We start from the raw sequence: 21598 nt of genomic DNA, 5'->3' as shown, positions 1-21598 counted from the left end.
GTACGTTAGCAATGTTATAGAAATTCTGAGTTGAACGCCCCAGCTTTCCCACTTTAGCTATGTTTCTTTAGGCAAGGACTGTGCTCTAGTTCCTGTTTCCTTTGTGTTATCGTACCTCTCTGTTTCGATTGATTATTGTAGTGCTGGTGGTCACGCCATTCTATTACGTGGAAACTTGTTTTTGTTTTAATTTTCCTGCTGCGGTAACTTCTGATGCTTAGACGTAGTAGAGGCCATTGGCATTATCTTAGCAGGTACACACCCACACGCACTGCTTGCTTGTCAGCTGGTTTCATATCTATAGAACTGTAGTTGCCACCGATCCCACACTGGAAGCCAGAGGAAAAGTGAAGATCTATTGCCATTAGAGCCTCTCAGAGCAAGAATTTTCTCTTGCTGAGTTGGGCAAAACACTCAGTTGCGGTATAGGAGCTTCAGGGGGTAGCTGAGTTAGTCTGTTACAGGAAAAAAAACCAACAAATGGTCTGGCAGCACTTTAGTCTATAAAGTGATACCAGACCATTTGTTGTTGTTTTTTTCAGTTGTGGTACAGTTAGCATAAGAGATCACATCTTCATAGGCCCTCTTATGTGATCTGTTGTGGGAATAGCAGGGTTTGTCAGTCTTTGTTTACAGCACTGACGGATTCAAAAGGAAATGAATCTTTGTTGACCAAAATTCAAATGTAGCAGATGTTTGTCAATTTGCCTCTGAAAATTGTGGACATGGTGACTAATCTGACTCAGGACTTTCCTTGTAAAACAGATTACATGACTATAGGAAATTCATAGCACTATTAGCTACTAACTGCAATAGCTGCTGACAAACTGGCGAGCACTCATGGAAATTAAGAAATTATGCAATTCATGATTAAGTGCAAGAGTAATATTTTATTCTGCCTGCAAAACAGCAGAACAGAAATATATATATTTAAAAACGCTCTTCTCAAGATGGACACCTTGGGTGAAATCCAATTCCACTGACATCAGTGTAAGTTTTTTGCCTCTGACTTCAGTGTGATCAGGATTTCACCCCTTAGTTTCAGCTGGCCATGGTAAGAAAATCAATTATTTCTGAAAGTTTTCTTTATTTACAACACACTGCGTCAAAGATCAGTTGAAAGTGTCGTAAGACTAGTTTTAACGAGTAACCAAAAAAAGTATATTTTTGCTGATGTATGTATTTTGGCATCTGTTAGCCTCACTGAGTCCCATTAACTGTTCTCTGTCTTCCTCTATAACCAAAAGGAACCGTTTGAGTTTCTTTAAAATGGGCGCACAAAGGCAATATTAAGCATATTGTTTAAATAATTTTATTGTGTAAGGATGAAAAGCATGGGGGAAATTGAGAGTTATCATCTATCCAGCCTTGTGCATAAAAACTACAGCCCTGCTGTGTAGAACCCCAAACACATACTAACCTAAATTCATGGTAGTATCTTCTTTCACTTTCATTTCAAGCTGCTTAAGCAGGTAAGAATTGTTGCCCAAGGCAAAGGATTAATAATGTCTAGATTTAATTGTTAACTAGATATTCAAACTAAGCTGGCTTTTAAAATTCATACTAGTCCCTGGAGTTTCAGCCCACCACCTTTCTGTGCAATCGATCCCACACGGGAGTCTTGTCATTAAGTGTTCCTAGTGTTGCCATAATGATCAGGATGCCAAACCTGACAGTGGTCTGTAGCATCTCTGGGTGCCTTGAAGCTCAACAACACCAGCTGATTGGCGCAGTTAGGGCCTCGATCTCTAACAGCAAATGCAATCAATAAATCTTTGTTGGTAAATAATTGCTATCGAACAGAGTTTTAATATAAATTTATGAGCAGTGTTTTATCACAGCTTGGGGCTACAGCAAGCCACTGAGTGATAGATTTCAGATAGCACTTACATTCATTACATTAACTTTGTAAGTTATTTAAAGCTTGTACACTTAACATTGCTTTTGGCTTGCAATGACCTCCTGGGACTAGATGCAGAATACACATTACTAATAAAGAGATTGCAACACAGACAGACAGTTCTTCTGTTGTTTTGCACAATGAGAGAGTTTCTTGAGCAAAAACTAAGCAATGAAGTGTGTTCATTCAACTCAAAGTGTTTTTCTTGTAGCTCGTTAAACCACACAAAACATGATCTAGTATTACATACTGTAGATATGAAGTACTCCACTAATAAATCCACAACTATCATTTTGGGGGAAGGTGATAAAATTTAATTTGAAGTGTTAAATTCTTTCAGAGTTGATGAGCAAATTGGAGGTGTTAATCTGAAAGTATTGAGTCTTGAAGCTTGGGTCATCCATTTCTTATCTGTACTGCTAAAATTGAGGAGATGAAGTACGAAACTGACATACGTACATGGATCAGTTGTCAGATCATGATGATGATATCTGGTCACTGAGTTTTTGAAGCAAACTTTTTTAATTAACACAAAGTGCTATCTCGGAGAGATGTGGGGGTAGAAATGATTATTTACTTAGCTCAAGTATATTCCTTAACTGGATGGCCTGAGGATGAAACATGACTGGAACTACAGGTATACAAGTAGATTTTAGTGGCCAGCACCACTTGAAAATGGAGTGACCTGAAGGATTTAAATATATTCCTTGCTTTGTATAGTATATCTATATTTTCAATCTAGTGTATGGTTGTGTGTGTCTGTAAGCTATTTTTAAATCCTAGGCTAAGTACATTTCTCAAGGCCATTGCCCTGGTTGTCACAGACAGTGGCTCTCCTATGTTAGAAAAATAGATGTTTGCATTTTTCCTTGATTTAAATTGTGTGTTAAAATGGAAACTTCATATAATTGCCTTTTGATACAGGAAGTAGGTTTGTATACGCCATCCTACTTGGCTTTGATAGTCTCTGATTTCCTGGGCAGATGTCCCCTGTATTGAACAATTAAAATACCTCCCTTCCATTTTCCCCATTGTTTTCCTGCCTGATGTTTCTATACATTTGAGAGTACAGAGCGAATTGAAGTGATTCATCCAGTCCCTTTTTTGCCTCTCTGCAAGGGGGAACCACTTATGTGTCTGAGGTGTATGGAAGAAATGAAAATAAAATTTTATGTCTTGCTCTGATGTGGAAAAGGAGGTCAAGGAGCTCTCCGGGACTGGTGCTGGTCCACAGACTTGCCGTTGAGAAACACTGAATTAGAGGAGATGATGCGGGGCAGAGGGTATAACGCAGTCTGTCTCTTCCTTCCACTATCTACTGCCTAACGTGCCTGCACGGGGGCTGCAGCAGTGGTGTCCCATCTGTGACTCAAGATTCTACATGTGGCCTTTGAGGACAACTGTGTTAAGAAGAATGAGTGTTATGATGTGTGTATCAAGAATAGAAAATGTGCTTCCTGAGCATCACCCTGTCCCTTTTAACCTGAAGGGTCTGAATCAGCCATGGCATCATGGGGTGGCATAAGGGGTCCCTTGCAAGCTCATAGGAATGGAAAAAAAAAAAAAAAACCCACAGCTGGCCTGGATCAGCTGATTTAGGATCTAGGGCTAACTAGTGCTGTGCAGATGTTCAGGCTGCGGCTGGAGCCTGAGCCCTGGCATCCTCCAGCCTCTCAGGCTCCCACAGCTCAGACTTCAGGCCTAGCCTAAATATCTACCCAGTAATTTTTCAGCCCACAAGCTTGAGCCCCGCCAGCTTGAGTCAACTGATCTGGGCCATCCATGAGTAGTCAGGCCTTCAGGAACTGCCAGCCTGAGTCAGCTGATCCAAGCCAGCCATAAGTAGTCAGGCTGTCTAAGAAACCTTGGAATTGCTTTAGCTTGTGCCACTCCCTCCTGGCCCTCTTCTTACCTCTCCAACCTGCACTGAGAGGGGAAGGTGTAGGAGCTGCCTATGAATACACTGAGCCAGTCCCTTACAGGGGAATTATAGCTCAACAGGGAAAACAAGAGCATCTCCCCCAAAGTATTGATTGTGCTCTCTTAGGAATAGCACGGACCACTGGCCCTCGAGCTGAAAAGGTCAGGGCAGGTGGTTGAGCAGCAAAACCAAATTCCCTTTAACTGCAGCTAGGTGCAAGTGACACATTTAATTCCATGTTTTCAACGGCGGTTTTTAATGTTGAGAATCCAGCGTTTCATGGGGATATTAATAACCTTGTGTTGAAATTCACTTACTTTTTTTGTGTACACTGACTATTAAAATCTTTACAATGTATCCTTTGCCAGAGGGTAATTTTACCGTGGAACTCGCTATACTTAATGAAGAGAACACTGCAAATAATACAATGATATGAATTATTTCTGAAGTGATTACAGCTGTACTAGACATGAGTCTGAAGTGGAGCCCCAGATCTGTTCCACCTCAGACTTTGGGAGCTGGGGATTCACACTCCTTCCGTAAACGAAGCCGTATGAATTGTTCTACTGTGTTTTGAGTGCCGTTGTGGGTCAGATATATCTTGTGAAGTACTTTATGTATGGACTGAGGGAGTGAATGGCGGATACTAGTGACAAATACTACTTTGGTCAGTTCACTCAAATAGTTAAAACAACAACAAAAATCACATCAAAAGGGAGATGCCATCTTCTCTTCTTCCCCCACTCTCCCTTCCTGATACTGCTTAACGTGTGATTCAGTGTACAAATTCGAGGGACTTTTTTCTACGGAATCAGATATCCACCAGGAAGCTGTCATAATACCATAGTCTTCCTGTAGCTTGTCATCCTCCCTTAAAAAGCCATATATGGACCGCTAGGACCCAAAGCCAAGATTGTAAAGGGTTTGGTCTGATGACCATTTCAGCTTTCACTGTTTCCTAAATTTTATGATGCTTCCCTAATTAACAATGTTTTAAGTTACCTTTTGTTTAATATTATTTCTGGGTTAGGATGTAGGGTTTTCTACCATGCAGTAGTCTTTAAATGGTGTAAAATGAAATTCAAATTTTAAAACGTCACTTATAGCAGATTAAGTAAATAGAATGTACATTTACATGCACGTGCAGGCAAACGATTGATATCTTATTCCTTCCTGTTAGAAGCACATAATGTTCAGTAGCACAATACTATCTATCAAAATATAGTGGAATCCTTGTTTAAAAAAAAATGCAAAGCCATGCGACTTGATAGGCAGAGGTATGACTTTATGCAGGTCCATGAAATGGAACTTCCTAGTCCTTATGTGGTTAGCAGTAAAATGTTCTTTGTGCAACAACCAAGTGCGATTAAACATTTTCATATCATGTTCTTCTTTCCCCACTCTCCCTTCCTGATACTGCTTAATGTGTGATTCCTTGTACAAATTCGAGGGGCTTTTTCTTTTCCTCAAGAAGAGTGAGGGGGGATTTGAGAGCAGCCTTCAACTTCCTGTAGAGAGGTTCGAAAGAGGATGGAGAGAGGCTGTTCTCAGTGGTGCCAGATGGCCGAACAAGGAGCAATGGTCTCAAGTTGCAGTGGGGAAGGTCCAGGTTGGATATTAAGAAAAACTATTTCCTTAGGAGGGTGGTGAAGCACTGGAATGAGTTACCTATGGAGGGGGTGGAATCTCCATCCCTAGAGGTTTTTAAGTCCCAGCTTGACAAAGCCCTGGCTGGGATGATTTAGTTGGGGTTGGTCCTGCTTTGGGCAGGGGCTTGGACTCAGTGACTCCTGAGGTCTCTTCCAGCCCTAGGATTCTAGGATATCATCCTGCTTTTAGGATTGTCAACCCTCCAGAATTGTCCTAGAGAAAGGATCGGGGTCCTAAGGCCCGGGGGGCCAGATATGTCCGCTGGCTTGCCTGTATCTGGCTCCCAAAACTCAGTGCTCCCCCCCAGGTATTGGGGATCCTGTGCTGGTGCTCCAGGCCTTCCCCTCGCGCTCTCCCTTCCCCGCAGGGCTGGACCACACAAAATCTACTAGCCTGGGCCCCCAGAAGCTCTGGTGTGTGAGGGGAACGTGGGGAATGACCTTTTGCTTCTCACTTGCGTACTGCCCCTGACAGATTTTTTTTGTAGGTCAGTGGCCGTTGGCCCAAAAAAGATTCCCCACTCCTGTCATAGTCTCATCTGCTGAAACCTCCAGGAATACATCCAACCAAAATTAGCAGCCTTTACACTTCATTGAGTTTATAATTGCCTTGAACAGGTACTTCCATAATAATAATATGCTTAACCTGTAGCTGAGTGGCAGTCAGAAAAGGTTGAAAACTTCAAAGAAAGTGGAAAGAAAAAAAATGTCCAAAGTGAAGCTTTTGCAGTTCAATTCCCATTAGACTATGAAGAACGTAGCAGCACCGGTTGGAGAATAGCTTTGGGAAAGTAATTTTTTTTATCTATATAGCACAGTGATAACAGCACAGTCTTACATTGTAGGGGAATTCAGTTTTAGTTAAGGGCTATATAAAAGACTGGCAAGGTGAAATGACACGCCACCTCTAATAGAAAAACACAGAAGTCAAAGACAGATCTAAGCTTTTATTTTTAATAGACGAAAACAATTTCTCTTACATGAGAAGACAGTAATTGGCATATAAACCTCACACTTGCAGAACCACGAAAAAAGGAAGCTTCAGAACCCTGTTCCATTTTTACACGATTGAGATCTCCAGCCCAGGGAAGTTGCATCCCACAGCACAAAGAGAAGAAACCTGACCCCAAACGATTGGAAAGTTACTATGACACATTTGTGCCTAATTTCAGTCATGTGAAGTGTGCTTTTGGGTACAGTGTCTTTCACAGCTAATGTGAATTCTGAAAGGGCACTGTTGCGGCCTTGATTCGAGGAATGTGTCCAGTAAAGGGCAGTTCTGACCCTAGGACTCCCCTGTGGAACCATTTCCATGGTTGCTAAAGGAGTATTATGAGTCCATCTGGGTTGTGGCATGGGGGATTTAGTTGAGGATTATGTCGGTCAGTGTTTGGTGGGAGGGAAATGGTTTTCTGAAGCAATGGAGCAGTTCTAATTGTGCATTGGCACAGAGCTGACCCTTGTCCCCTTGCATTGTTGGGACTCAGTCTGAAATGACATAATTTTATAAAGCAAGCTGTTGAACGAAAGAAGTAAGCATGCACTGTAGCTTGCTTTAGGTTTATTCTGCTTTTTTAAAAATGTATTAACTATTATATATGTTAATTTCTGTTTCCTGCTGTATTTTCCATCTACTAATATTGAATACCCTTCCTTTATTATTTCATTTTATTTTAATGGAAACATTTTTCTGTTACACTCATAGGGGTAAGATGGAAATCAGTGCATGTTTTAGTTCAAGTTGCTGGTTGTGGTGAGCTTTAAATTAACAAATGTAAGAGCCTGATTTTCATTTGAACAGATCCATACCATTGAGCACCTTTGACACTGCAGGATATGCTGAATTTGCAGCTACTTCTCAGTACAAAATAGGCCTAGTTAGTTGTTTGTCTCCAAGATGGGACGTGGATATTGAGAGGTTTAATATTTTTTGCTTGAGTAAGAGAAGTTTAAACCAAATTATACTGTGCGGCATTCATTGAGATGTGCCTTGTGATTGTGTTTTGGATCAAAATTTCCTAGACAGATCTGTTCCTTCGTCAGTCTTGATTAGCATACTGTGACAGTTCATGTAGGTATTTCAATGTGCCTAGCTTTCTATTTATTTATATTTAATTGGGATGTGCTTTGATCAAATGCCTTATTAAAGTGACCATATTCATAGTTGTTGTTTTTAATTCATGATGAAAGACCTTTTCGTGGTTAGTGCTTGTTATTGAAAGTTGCACGTTCCACTTACTTGTATAGTAGAAGTTTGATGTTTCAGTCCTTTTCTTTTTGAGTGTTATATATAAACTGTATTTCAGCATGGGAATAATTGGAGTGAGACACCAAGGTGATAAAATGAAATGAATTGTGTGTATTAATGAGATCACTCCATCAGTGAACTTGGTTTCCTGTTACACAGCTCAGTAACAGTCAAAGTGTAATGTAACATGGGGGAAAATGGCCACAGTGTGAGATCACTTCCACCGTGTGCTTCATGAGCTAGGTTGGCCATAATTAAAGATCAAACACAGATTATTTAGTTTTTTTCTCTTGATTTTGTTTTCTTGCTCTTCTGTGTTCCAGTTCTTCATCAATTCCAGTTTAATATTGTCTACGTCTGAACTTCCTTACAGAACTTTTTCTCTCTTCAGTTTTCTTAATATTTTGGTTTCTTTCCATTCTTTTGTGTGTATTTTCAGTAGTTTTCTATCTTAATTCATTGTTCAATTACTTTCTTTGTCTCTTCCCTCTGCCATGGTAAATGACTTCCTGTTTGCCTGCTGTTATTTTCCCATCCACTCCCTCAGGTAAAGAACTTGGTGTTTTCCCTCCCTGCCTCCCTCTCTCTCTCTCTCTCTCTCTCTCTCCATGAACTCCAGGTTATGCCTCCATCCATCTGGTTTTTTTTCCTTCCACTGTTCCCTCTGGATTACTCAAGATTGCATGCTCAAAAAATTTCCCCCATCACCTGTGTTAGTTTCATTTCTTCATGAGGGTCTCTCCTGCTACTCTGTCACCTGCATTAATTGTGTTTCTCCTTAGCAGGGTTGTAAGTACCTAGAAAAAATTTCTTTGCGGTGCCACCACATGAGAGAGAGAGAAAGCTGTACAAATTAGTGTTAAAGCAGAAACAATCCAACATTAACTGCTGCATTTCCCTGCCTGCGCTGTGGGCTGAGCTCTAATACAGCAGAGCAATCCACAAATAGCAGTTGACGTAAAGGAATCCAGGAGCTATACATTAATAACACTGTAATCCACAATTACATGGAAAATCCATTCAGACAGAAATTTATTATTTATCATTTATTTTATAGTGCCCACAAGTGTACTAGGTGCTTGATCTTTGCTCAACTTAGAGTTTATTTTTATGGCCATATATTTGATTGAGTGCCACCATTAAAATATGAATTTCGAGGGAGATATAATTCAGTATAAAAGCTTCTCAAGTTAGGCCTAGTGGACAGAGAAAATGTTGACACAGACGATATTATGTTGGGCTAAGCTGCTTTCTTGAAAACAAATTGAAGGGCTGCTACGTACTGGTGGTGTTCCAGGTAGCTTTTGATCAATATTTTTTGGCAGAAAGAGAATAGAAATACAAAGTTCTGGCAGCCAGTATCAAGCAGGGGTTGGTCCTGGGGGCAGTTTTGTTCAAAGTCTTCATTAATGATCTGGATGATGGGTTGGCTTGCACTTTGAGCAAGTTCGTGAATGACTCTATACTGTGGGGAGACGTAAGGGGTAAGGTCCAGAGTGACTTAGACAAATTGGAGGATTGGGCCCAAAAAAATCTGATGAGGTTCAACAAGGACAAGTGCAGAGTCCTGCATTGGGGACAGGAGAATCCCAAGCATTGTTACAGGCTGGGGACCAACTGGCTAAGCAGCCGTTATGCACAAAAGGTCCTGGGGATTACAGTGGATGAGAAGCTGGATAGGAGTCAACAAGGAGCTGCCCTTGTTCCCAAGAAAGCTGTCAGCATATTGGGCTGCATTAGTAAGAGCAGTGCCAGCAGATCTAGGGAAGGGATTATTCCCCTCTGCTTGGCTCTGGTGAGGAGCATTGCTTCCGGTTTTGGGCCTTCCACTACAGAAAGGATGTGGACAAATTGGAGAATCCAGCAGAGGGCATCGAAAATAATTAGAGGGTTGGGGAACATGACTTATGAAGTGAGGCTGACAGAACTGGACATACTTAGTGTGTAGTAGAGAAGGGGGGGGAAGGATCAGATTTGATAGCAGCCTTTAACTACCTGAGGGGGGAGGGGTTCCAAAGAGGATGGAGAGAGGCTGTTCTCAGTGGTGGCAGATGGCAGAATGAGGAGCAATGGGCTCAAGTTACAATGAGGGATGTCGAGTTAGGCTAGTAGGAAAAACTCTTTCCCTAGGAGGGGGGTGAAGCACTGGGCTGGGTTCCCTAGGATGGTGGTGGAATCTCCATCCCTAGACCTGGCTTGACAAAGCCCTGGCTGGGATGATTTAGTTGGGGTTGATCCTGCTTTGAGCAGGCAGGTAGACAAAATGACCTTCTGAAGTCTTCCAACGCTAATCTTCTATGAAAACGAAGAGATGGAGAAGCTTGTCAGGAAGTGGCACTAGAATGTTGTTAAATATGTGATAAGTCTCTGCTGCCCTTGGCTTCGGATGGCTGTGCATTTGCAAAAGATCATGTTTAATTCCTTTCTCTGCCTTTTTCCCCTCCTCCTCTCTAACAGGGTGTGCTGCTAAAGCGAAGTGGCAAGTCATTGAATAAAGAATGGAAGAAGAAATACGTTACATTGTGTGACAACGGTGTACTGACCTATCATCCCAGTTTACATGTAAGTAAACCACACTCTCTGCAGTCAGTATTTGTCAGACCGCAGATCAAGTACTGGAAGCAGGCTCAGCTGGACAGAGTTTGATAAATATCCTCTCTCTGGTGGGGGAAAAAAATTCCTGAAGCTATGAACCTGTGGGCACACTGTGGAGCTAAAATTCCATAGTCTGATTTATGTACCACCTAAGTAACCTGCCTTTATGCATCTGGCTAGTTGTTCAGTAGATGTAAGAGTTTATTTTGTGTTGGGCTTCTTCTGGAATGACTAAATATCAGGCTTTTAAGAGCTGATGCTTCTTGGCTTGGGACAGGTGATCTGAATGCAATAAAGGGGTCTACGTTTTGTCTAGCGTATCTGTTTCCAGTGTAGGAGTGCTATCAGAGGCAGCAGCACGGGGGAGGGGAAACTGTGTAACTGAAGGCTAACCAGTGAGCTCAGGCTTACGCCAGGCAGCTCAGAGAGATGCCTGGGAGAGGTATGATGCTTTCCAGGCAGTGCTGAAGGCTGCCTAGCCCAGGCCCCACCCCATCTCTGGGGCACAGAGAAGACCTCCTTTGTCTTTCCCAAGAGCCCGGTGAGGCTGCCAGTGTCGCTCTGGACTGCCCACCCTCTTCCACTCTACTTCAGAGCTCACAATAGGACTCCATACAAGGAAGGAAATGAGGGGATTAGGTCACACACATGCTAGATGAGGTATCGATAGTGCCATGAGACAGGCGCTATGTCTGTACAACCTGTAGGGGCACTGCTACTAAAACTCTCCAAGCAAAGGCGCAGGGATGCAGTGGTACCTGATGGGGTGTGCCCTCAGGAAGACACATCTCAAAGAACCTCATTTACTGCACGAGGTGAGTAACCTCTTCTTCAAAGCTCTGTAGTTGTGGTTCCCTACTGTGCAGCACTTGGCAATCCTTTCAGAATAGTGGGGATGAGAGAGAGCGTATGGGGGAGAAATAAATGAAAAGGCAATTTCAGTCCCTTTCTACTGCACTTCAAGATGATGCAAAAGTTGCAGGGACAGGACTCATTAAAATATTTAATCTGTTCTTTAAGCACTGACAACATGTTTGGCAGTGTCTCGTCATACCAGGTTGAGGGTCACATAATGATCACATGTTTATTAGATATGTTCAGCAGCCTGTGAGAAATGATTCAGTAATTCTGGGCCATTTCCAACCAAAACGTTTGTGACACACAAACCGGTATCAAACTTGGCACCCTTGTAGACAGTCTAGACAGAAAAACAATATATCACAGGGGTGTGGAAAGTGAACTAGCATCTGAGTTCTAGAGTTGGTGCCTCCGGAAGACTTGAGAGTGTATGGCGGGGCAGTTTGGGGAAGCTTGAGCTATACTTAGCTGTCTAAATAAGTTACTTCAGTTGCTCACATCAGCCTGACACCTTTCACGGTCAGAACATGCATTCTCTTTCTCTTAAAGGAGAAAATACATACACAAGCAACCTACGTTTTCAGGACTTTGTGCTGGCAGTTTTTTTCAAGAACCTTAAACCTTCCCTTCGTGTGCCTAAGGGACTACCTTGATAGAAAACTGGAGGGGATAATGAGAGAGAACTTTGACCTGCAGGTTTCACAGTTCACTGTGTCTGCCTATTCATCTTGCATGTCTGTCTTGCCTTCACAAAGGGACCCAGGAGAGTTTGTGTAGGCATCTCTCGGTTCCTAATGGCCTAGTGCTATGCATCCGGGCTCCCTGTGTATATTCTCTAGGATACTTGCTGGGTAGTGCTATTTTAATGGTGAAGGACAAGTTTGTGTTTGAAGCCTCTTTATCTGAGTGTCATCCTGATGAATACCTATTTTGACACCCCTCTACCTTTTTGGGGGTTTTGCCAGCATGCCACAGGTCAGCAGCTGACCCAGTGTTAGCTGTAGTTATCCCCAGTGTAAAATGTTCTGCCCCGGGCACACTTCAGTTCACTTTGCCAGTTCTAAGAAAAAGAAATGAAAACGTAATTTTTTCCTGAGGTGATATTCCTTTATTTTATGTTTGAGTCCGTTTCTTTCTGTATTTCTGCATTTACATCCAGACACAGTTCTTGGGTAGGTTGGGGGGAAAGGAAGGTTTTAGAAATACACAACATTGTTATCCGAGTTATGTAGAGCATGTGATTCGTGGAAAGGGCTTTGCATCAGTTCTTAGAACTGTCGTATTTCAAGACACAGCTTGTATCTCCCACCATGCAAAAGGCAGGAAGTGCTAACATCTCTGTAGAACAGGGCTACTCAACTTTAGAAGCCCAGGGGCCACAGTGATACTCATAGCACATGCCAAGGGCCGCAACTTAAGTGTGGTTTCAAATACATGCAAATATATGCAAATAGTTTCTTTCACACTGATGGGCATGAATACAAAGATTACGGTAAGGCTACACAACACACAGTCACTTCTGCTGATATTAATAAAATGCGATATTTACCCGATTTCCGCCCACACAACAACACTTTTAATGAGCAATGACAGTCCAGGAATTTAACTACTAAAACACAAATCAGCAGAAGACCATTATATTGACTACTTTTTTGTTTTGGCTCCCACCCATGGGCCACGTGTTGGGGCCCCACGTAAATCCAAACTGCACCACGGGCCGCATGTGTGTTGAGTAGCTCTGCTATTGCAATAACAGTGTATGAAACTTCTATATGCTTCATGCACCTGTGCTCTGATCTATTGTGTTGACACTCACCTTGTGAGGAGACAGCCTAAAACTACCACAACAGTGCCTGGGCCTGTGAAATTCTACAGGCACTGACTGATCTCCTAAGAGCCAGTTAGAGTTTAAATGAGGATCCCTGTAAGGACTGTTGAAATGTGACATGTGTGGCTCAACTCCAGCAATTTTCTCCTTATATTTGGCTTTGGTTTTTCAGCATTACCGCCTCAAATTATGTAATTAAATAAAGCTACGGCTCTGTTTAAAAAAATCCTTGGCTTAATGCTTCTTCAGAAAAGCTTGAAGATGTGGACTTCAAAAATTCAATGGCCAGTAAGAACCCAAAATATGTTGTTTTTAAACCAACTTTATGCTTCTGATAACCTGTTCAGTGAATTCTGGAGGTATGGGGACTAGCAATGCCCGAATCTTGTGGTTGGCCTGTCTTTGTAGTATTTATTGTATTGGCCAACTAACTATATGAGTAACTTCTGTGCAGACATATTGTCTGGTTCTTCTCTTGGTCTATAATGTGTATTCTCTCGAATAGTTTTGCTGTCATGTGGGATGTTGGATTAACAAACTCACCCACACTCTCTCTGGTCGTCATAGTCGCTACAAAATAGTTTACAAATATCTAGAATTGTATTTTCATTTGAAGCAAAGTCTGAAATCTCTTGAAGGGCAGAAGCAATCATAAAATGAAACCTCGTTCAATAGGTCTAGGAATTGACCCAAAGATGGCTTGTTTGATTTTTCATACTGCTATGTATCAATTAGGATGCAGATATATTCTTTGAAAGTTTCTGCAGTCAGGGCAGATGCTGAGAGAGAACAATCCAGAGTGATTTTAGAGGCCAAGAATGGAAATATATGTTTGACAAAATTATCAGTGCTCAAATTTGTTAGTTATTTTATCCATTCGTATGTATGAAACATTGAACTAAATGGAAAAGCAGAAAGACATGAAAAATATACAACATTGTGACTAATCCTGGCTGTGTATTTGAGAGGTTGATACCATACATCTTTCTCTCACAAATAATTGTGGACCAGTTTAATAGCTCTGTCCTAAAAGCTTGTCCAAACTAGCACACTGCTTTGTGATGTCATTAGTTATAATTTCTCTGGGCAGCATTTCTTAATTCTGTCATACTTTGATTCATTGCTACTGCTATTTTCTAGAAACTACACAACCTCTTCAGAAACAGTGCTAATTAGAGGCTGTGCTACATTCCCCTCTTATGCCATGATAGTATGGGATCTCACTCATCACCATGGTGTGTTTTCAACCAATATGTATGTCGTGTGGGATAGCATGTGCCTATGTATAAGAAACAAAGGGGCTGGAAAACCACTAGCAGTGACTGCTGCATGAGATCACCCATGCAGTTTGTTGTTGGCTAGGAGATAGGCTGCTTTCTTTACGTGAACGGGTGCTGCAGTAAGGAGAAGTTTGGAAAAAAAAGCCCACCTAATGCTATACCTGCTTTCCTTAAGGTAAGACTTGCAATGTGGAAAAACTGTCAAGCTAAGTGCATTTTAAATCCTAACGATCTTAAACAGCATCCCTTCAAAATGAGCCTACCCCTAAATGAAATCGCCATTGCACCTGCTATGCCAAGGAAAAAATCATGGACATAATCAAATGTGGAGTTCTCAGGATCCTGTATAACGGTCAGTAAGCTGCACCATAAGACTCCCACTTAAGCAGTCTGTACTTAAGGTAATGAAGACTGATAATTCCTGCTGTTTCCATATAACTAGTCCCATGACCGGGTAGAGATTTGCCTTGTTTGTGCATTAAGTGGCCTATGAATATCTAATGCATATTTAGCTTGGGATCCATTTGTTTCAGAGCATGGGACACAAGATTTATCACATGCAGTTAGTGTAGGGTCCTGCAATGCACATGAAACTATTATTCGCAGAACAGTGCTAATGTGTAATAGGTAGCACCAAAATATAAAGCTCATTGTCAGAGCTCATTTGCTCTGAAACTATTGGGTTACTTGAAGTTGCGATTTCAATAGCAAAAAGGGAAGTTGTTGATTTGTGAAGAGATGCTTTATGAAAATAAAGCTAGCTCCATTTTGAGTAGAATTTAATATTCTTTTTGTTTGAGACCAGTGTTATATATTGAAAGACTCTTCTACCTCCCCCCACTCCCCCTTTTCCTAGGAACCAATTGGTCTGATTAATACAGGATAGATGTACTGAATGTTTTTTTAACTTCATGGTCTCCGTTCCCAGTGTTAATAGTAAAGATCCAGAAGCAGCTGTAGGTTGACCAGGGTGTTTCCAGAACAGACTGACATGCATTTTAAAATGACTAATTGTCCCCCAGTGTTTTCTGGAGCGCTACCTTTTCCGAGCTCAGCGTGCACAAAGATGTTTATCGATGTAATGTGCATATCTCTGTGTAGGAAGGCACTTAAACATCCATTCAGGGCTGCTTGCACAGAATTGTGTGCTAAATATTTTCTTACGCAGCTCATAACAGGACTGTAGGTTTGTTGCAGAGGTCTCTGCAAAGAATGGGGGAAGTCAAGTTGGAAATTGTTGTTTTTTCTCAGGTGTGCCTGTGGCCCCAAATGGAAACCAATCAAGGTGCGATTTATGTTCATTAAGTGCTTGTCAAAACTGAAAAATTTTCTAATCAACAGCAATCTAGCTGAAGCCCCTCGATGGCTAGGAGTGTCGCCTCCACAGTATCGGCTATTTGCCTGTTACAACTCTAGGCTAGAAATCCGCTGATGATTACATTAGGCTAAGCTGCGAAGTAAATGAACCATGTCTTATTTAGGTGCAACTAGCTTCAGTGTAGTCCTGCCCCGCAGGGCACTTTATAGCATTTTATGGCTTTAAAATTAGTGTAGCTTCCCATTTGCTGCAGGGTGCTGCATGTTATGCCTTTGAACTCAATAAGCAAAGGGAAGGGGGCCTTTTGTTTTTCCCCCTTATTTTTTTTTCCTCCGCAGTTTAGCAATTTTGTTTTGCATCTTTTCCAGACGGCATTCTGCAATAAAAATGTCTGACTGCCGTGTACACACAAAAGTACGGCTTCAGCATTTACCGTCCCCATCTTGCACCCGCTTCTGCCAAAGCAGTTGCTGCTGCTGGCAAACAATAGCTTTTCAGGTTACCGTTCGTGGCTCCGTAAATCAGTATTGTTCTCTAAAATACACCGTCTTAACCTTAGCTCTTTCTCTCCAAAAATACCATGCTGAGAGATACACAGGGGCTTCCTCTTTTAATAGTTCTGCCACGCCTTTCACCTGCAGATCGCGAAGCAGTATACCAGCCTTCATGGAGTGAGGCTTACAGACATCTCCATGTGAGACACCAGCAGGCTGTCCTATCTGCTAACGGGGATCTGAGGTAGATACATCCAGAACCACAGGCCAAACCAATGACAGTAGTGGGACTTGGATTCCTTGCAGCTTGCCTTGTACCGTACCAAGTGTCTAGCCTGGGGAATGGGAGCTGTCACACAGCCTCAACACGTTACAGTTACAGAATGGGAAGTGTGTGTTTTGACTTGCTGGGTATGCTTTGAGAGCTACAGAAAGAGTCACGTATCAGTTAATATTTGACTGGGAAAAGGCAGCATTGTATGGGTTAAATTCTATACGTTATTACCTCAGAGCAGGGGTTCTCAAACTCTAAGTTGCTCGCAGCCCCCCCAGGGGGTCAGAACCCACAGTTTGAGAAACACAGCCTTAGAGTAAGTTATAGATGAGAGAAAGGGGAAGGTAATAAGAGAAAATGAACATCTGAGGGACCGATTTGACCCAGGACTTTCTGAGAAGTGTGAATTTAAATGAGGATTAGGCACGTTAATTTTGTGACACAGGGCAACCTTACAATGAGTGTTTTGGTGTTGAGCCTGAAAAAAGTGTGCTTCGCCAAATAGCTATTGTGGTTAGGGACTTACCAAATTCACAGCCATGAGAAACATGCCATGGACCATGAAATCTGGCCAGTGGAAGGGGATTGTGGTATTGTCGCCTTTACTTGTGCACTGCCTTCAGAGCTAGCTGTGTGCCTGTGTTTTAAGTGAGCAGCGTACATTGCTTCAAACCTGGTGGAACTATGTTCTGATTTTTCTTATTCGAAGCAATGTTGAAAGGAAAGATATATTCTTATGTGCAGAAAGTAGTGTAGAGAAGAAATAAAACTACTGTGCCCAATGGTGTGTGATATGGAAGGTCATTTTTGTGGTTCCTTTCTTGAGTTTTGAAAATTAAAGTTTGATTCCTTCCCCCCCCCCCCCCCCCCGATAAGATTGTGTGTGTCTGACATGAATAGTGGCTTTACTGAAGAAATCTTCATAGCAGTTATTAGATTTTTGTTTTTATAAAAGCATTCTAAATGTTTGGGGAATTAATATATGATAACTGGACACCTGACTTCACTGAATTTAGTGTGTGTGTGAGTGACTTAAAAAAATTGAAGCCCACTTGATTGTATGCCAACAGTTGGGTAACACTTTCATTTCAATTTGTTCCAGTCAATAAGGTTAAGGGTTCAAAAAAGAACTAGATAAGTTCATGGAGGTTAGGTCCATTAATAGTGACTAGCCAGGATGGGTAGGAATGGTGTCCCTAGCCTCTGTTAGAGGCTGGAAATGTATGACAAAAGAGGAATCACTTGATGAGTCCCTGTTCTGTTCATTTCTTCTAGGACACTGGGCATTGGCCACTGTGGGCAGACAGGATACTGGGCTAGATGGACCTTTGGCCTGACCCAGTATGGCTATTCTTATGTTCTTTAAGGAACATTCATAAATAGCAGTATTAAATATTCTCAAGACAGGGCCTATTTTGGTCAGTCAGTGTACTTGCCTAAACAGCTTTCATCCATTTCACTGTTGAACCTCATTTTATTTCCATTTACAGTGTGTCTGAGAAGAAAGCTGTATAGCATAGCGTGTCTTTTCACTGAGGGCAATTCATTTTGCGGTATTATCAAATAACATTTTGCAGCTTCCACGAGTATTTGTCATTTCTATGGCAATCACTGATATTTTACCAGTTAATTTAGTTTTATAGATAATAGTCACATGGCTTGAGTAGTCAAATTAACACTCAGTGGCGCTCTATTTCAGCAAACTGCTAACGGTGTTACCTCAGGATGAAAAGCAATGCGAATCAATATAGTGAGTATATTTTTAGGGATTATTGATTGATTGATGTGTTCTAGGCTTAACTTCAAGTACTAGCATGCCCCACAGCTGACTAAGATGAAGTCGCCAGTTACTGATAACTGTAGGCCATTACCGATGTAGTATTTCACAAGCTCGGAGATTAGATGGAGACATTTAACAATTTTTTTAGATTAAGAAGTAGTGTATGTGATGGTTACAATGTCTGTAACACCTACCAAGTCCTAGTAAAGTGCCATGCATTTTCTCACAGTGCTGCTACCAGCCATTGGTGTGAGAATTGGAGACAACATTGATTTGATTCAGTGCTGCACAGTATTCCTGTAGGGATCTGTTTGGTACGCCGAGGCACTATAATGGCTTATCTCCCTGCCTCAAAAGGCAGCTCCACAGAAGGTGGTAGCCATGTTAAGCTGTGCTTCTGTCAGCAAGCTGAGAGCTGCGTTTCTCCCTGACACAACTCTCGATTGCTAGCAGGTTTCTCTCATTGCACCTCATTTGCATCTGGGACATCAATTAGCATGTTTGTTGAGGCTAATTGAATGAAACTCAATCATAGCTCTTAATTGCTTGACTATGTGAAAAGAAATCACATTAATGCAGCTAATTAAGTGTATGGCAATAGATGCAACATAATTAGGAGTGAAATGTGAAAAACAAGCCATGGCAAAGGTGCAAGAGCAGGAGTGCGGGGGGGAGGGGGGTTCAGGCACTCCGCCGTCTTGTTATTGACACATGTGGGGAGGGGTCCCTTTGCTCCGGTGCTTGTTTTTTACATCGTGCTGAATGATGAACATGGACAACTTGAGAAGAAAAATGCAAATGGATTTGCAATTACTACTTTTTCAAGCTGTTGAGGGGCAGAAGATGGCACTTCTGGGGTGGCCCGCTGTTGAGTGGACTCCAGGGACTTGTTAAGTGCTGTTTAAAAGTACTTGGCTTTGAATTACCCTCATGCCTTGTTAAAGGGTTTTTTCCCCTTTTTTCTCAGATCAGCATTTTCTACAACTAACATCTAGGGGAGTTACATCTGTAACATTTGCATATCAAAATCCGAGTTGCTGTCTTCTCGTTAACACAGCATATTCCAGATGACAACGAGACCCTTATCTGTTCTAATCTGATCAAACCATACATCACGCTTCTGAACATGCTGCGTTATGTTGGAGTTGTAACTTTAATTCCTCAAGTACAGATCTCAGGGGGTAGGATGCAGGGCTCGGAGGGCATTGACATCCTACTGGAAGGAAGCTCAGAGCTTTCCTTTCTTCCTCTGAGGAAATGTACAGGATTATTGCTTTGCACCTAGCACAGAATGACAGGGTCGTCTTGGTCATTTGCATTGAAAACAGCCATAGAAAGCAATAGTGTGTACTGTCAGTTAGCGCTTGTGAGGCTTCTGTTTTGTTTGCACCTCTTTGTTCAGTAGTAAAATAGAGTATATTTATTCCCTGCTCCCAACAGTCACTTATACTTCATTCATTAAGTTTATACCTCACTTTCAGACATGATTCCTTCTCTATTTAAGGCAATTTAATCTGCTCCCACGTCATTTCCCAACCTAAAGTTAAAGGTGATTTGTGTGCACTCTCCAGTTTTAGAATTTGTAGAGAACAGTTGAAACTTCTCCATGTGCAAATTGAAATGGAATACATTAGTTATTGTATGTTAAATAAAATGTGTCTATTAAAAGAGCCCCTGCTGAGGTTTAGTCACTATCTGATTAGCCTCATTTTAGAGCCCATAAGCAATAAATGCTCAATTATGTTCCTCTTATTGTATTTTAATTTGTGAAGAATTGACATTGAACAAGAAAGTTATACCAAGTTGATGTTTTAGAAAGGGACCTGTTCTTTTCATCTTGTATCTTGAAACTAGTGAAGGGATGGTTCAATAATTTTTGGTGTTGCTTGGCACTCTAATACCTCCAGGGAACTGTTCCAACTCCCTCTGTATACCATGTAGATATTCGCAAGCAATCCAAAGAAGCCTGTATATAATTTCTTTATCAGATTGGATAGTTCTATCAAAAAATAAGCATTGGCCCTATAGTAGAGTTCAGCTTGTTTAAATACAATCTGAAATACGCATTCTAACATTTCTGTTGCTAAGTCAATGGAGAAGTAGTTTGTGGAAAATAATCTACCAAATAGTAGCCATATAAGAGTTCTACTAATTTGGCCCCATAACAGGCCTATGTGCCAAACCATTTTAATATTTAAACCTTCCGAATCCCAACATTATGGTATCAATTCCATTATTTAATGGGAAGCAACACCAAAGAGAACATTGTCATTATCACAAAAGTAAATGTTAGCCTGGCCATTTAAAAATTACACAACTGTTTCCAAAACAGAGAACAATATAGTGAAGTTTCAATCCATGTTATTTGCCGTTACCTATGGAGTTGAGGAACTCAAAAATATGCAACACTGGATTTTGTACATGTCATTTTGTGCTACTGCCATAACAACCACCTAATTCTTGGCCCTATTCTTGAAATATCTGTCGCTCCAAATATAGTAGCTCTTAATTTAGATAAGTCTCAGAACATGACAATACTTTTACACTGGTTACCAATGTTCCCTCTAATCTTTTTCATCTGTGTGCGTGTTTTTCCCACCTATGTGCAGAATAAATGTTTGTATGCTTTGAGGCATGTGTAAGTGCACCCACCAGTGGAAACAAAAAACTTAGATGTCAGTGTTCTGCTAATCATCTGGACAGCTTGCAGGGAAAAGTGCTGGTCACTCCACATACTTCTGAAGAATTTTCTAAACATCCTCTTTGTAGAACAGATGCAAAAGCCTCTTTCTGGAGACTCTGTTCAGGTGTAAAGAAGACGACTGTAACTTGCTGTGCTGCCAAAGCCTGGTACACAGGTGTATGGTTCTATACAAGCCACTGTCCCAACCTCTTCCTGCATTACGATCTGTCCCCTTCATGTTTTTATGTGTTTGATAACCAAGGATTATAAAAAGCTTTTTCCACTCTAAGTTTCCAGATCTTACTATGCTGTTCTAACTATTAGGTTTTTTGTACATTTCTGATTTTGTTTGTTTCTCTACAGGACTATATGCAGAATGTGCACGGAAAAGAAATCGACCTTTTGAGAACTACTGTGAAAGTGCCAGGAAAGAGGCCCCCCCGAGCAACGTCCGCTTGTGCACCCATCTCCAGCCCGAAAACCAATGGCATGTCCAAAGACATGAGCAGTTTACACATCTCTCCAAATTCAGGTAAGAGACTAGCATGTTGAGCAAAACAAAAGCGCGGATGTTCTCCTCCAGTCGGATATGTTAGTGTGTATGAATACATACATATGTCCATACATGTATACCACCTTTGTGGGAATGATAGCTGTGAAATAAATTACAAAGTCATGTGACAAATGACATCAGTGACCTATTGGAGAACACTTTAATCTGCTTGGACACTCATTAATGGATCTCCAAGTCACCGTGTTGTTCAGGCCAA

General features: G+C 41.5%; 1 protein-coding gene across 12 annotated transcripts in view; it reads left to right on the top strand.

The window, feature by feature from the left end:
* The window catches only part of AGAP1 (ArfGAP with GTPase domain, ankyrin repeat and PH domain 1), a 489058-nt gene that overhangs the window by 296059 nt on the left and 171401 nt on the right, over positions 1–21598 (top strand). For all 12 annotated transcript variants that reach the window (XM_075934057.1, XM_075934053.1, XM_075934056.1 and 9 more), the window contains 2 exons: positions 10176–10280; positions 21192–21360. In XM_075934057.1, coding sequence (XP_075790172.1) covers positions 10176–10280; positions 21192–21360 — 274 coding nt within the window. The remainder of the gene's footprint in view (positions 1–10175; positions 10281–21191; positions 21361–21598) is intronic.

Source organism: Pelodiscus sinensis, chromosome 7 (assembly GCF_049634645.1).
Source record: "Pelodiscus sinensis isolate JC-2024 chromosome 7, ASM4963464v1, whole genome shotgun sequence".
Taxonomy (NCBI): domain Eukaryota; kingdom Metazoa; phylum Chordata; order Testudines; family Trionychidae; genus Pelodiscus; species Pelodiscus sinensis.
The sequence above is the reverse complement of the archived record's forward strand: the minus strand, read 5'-3'. Positions and strand labels throughout refer to the sequence as shown.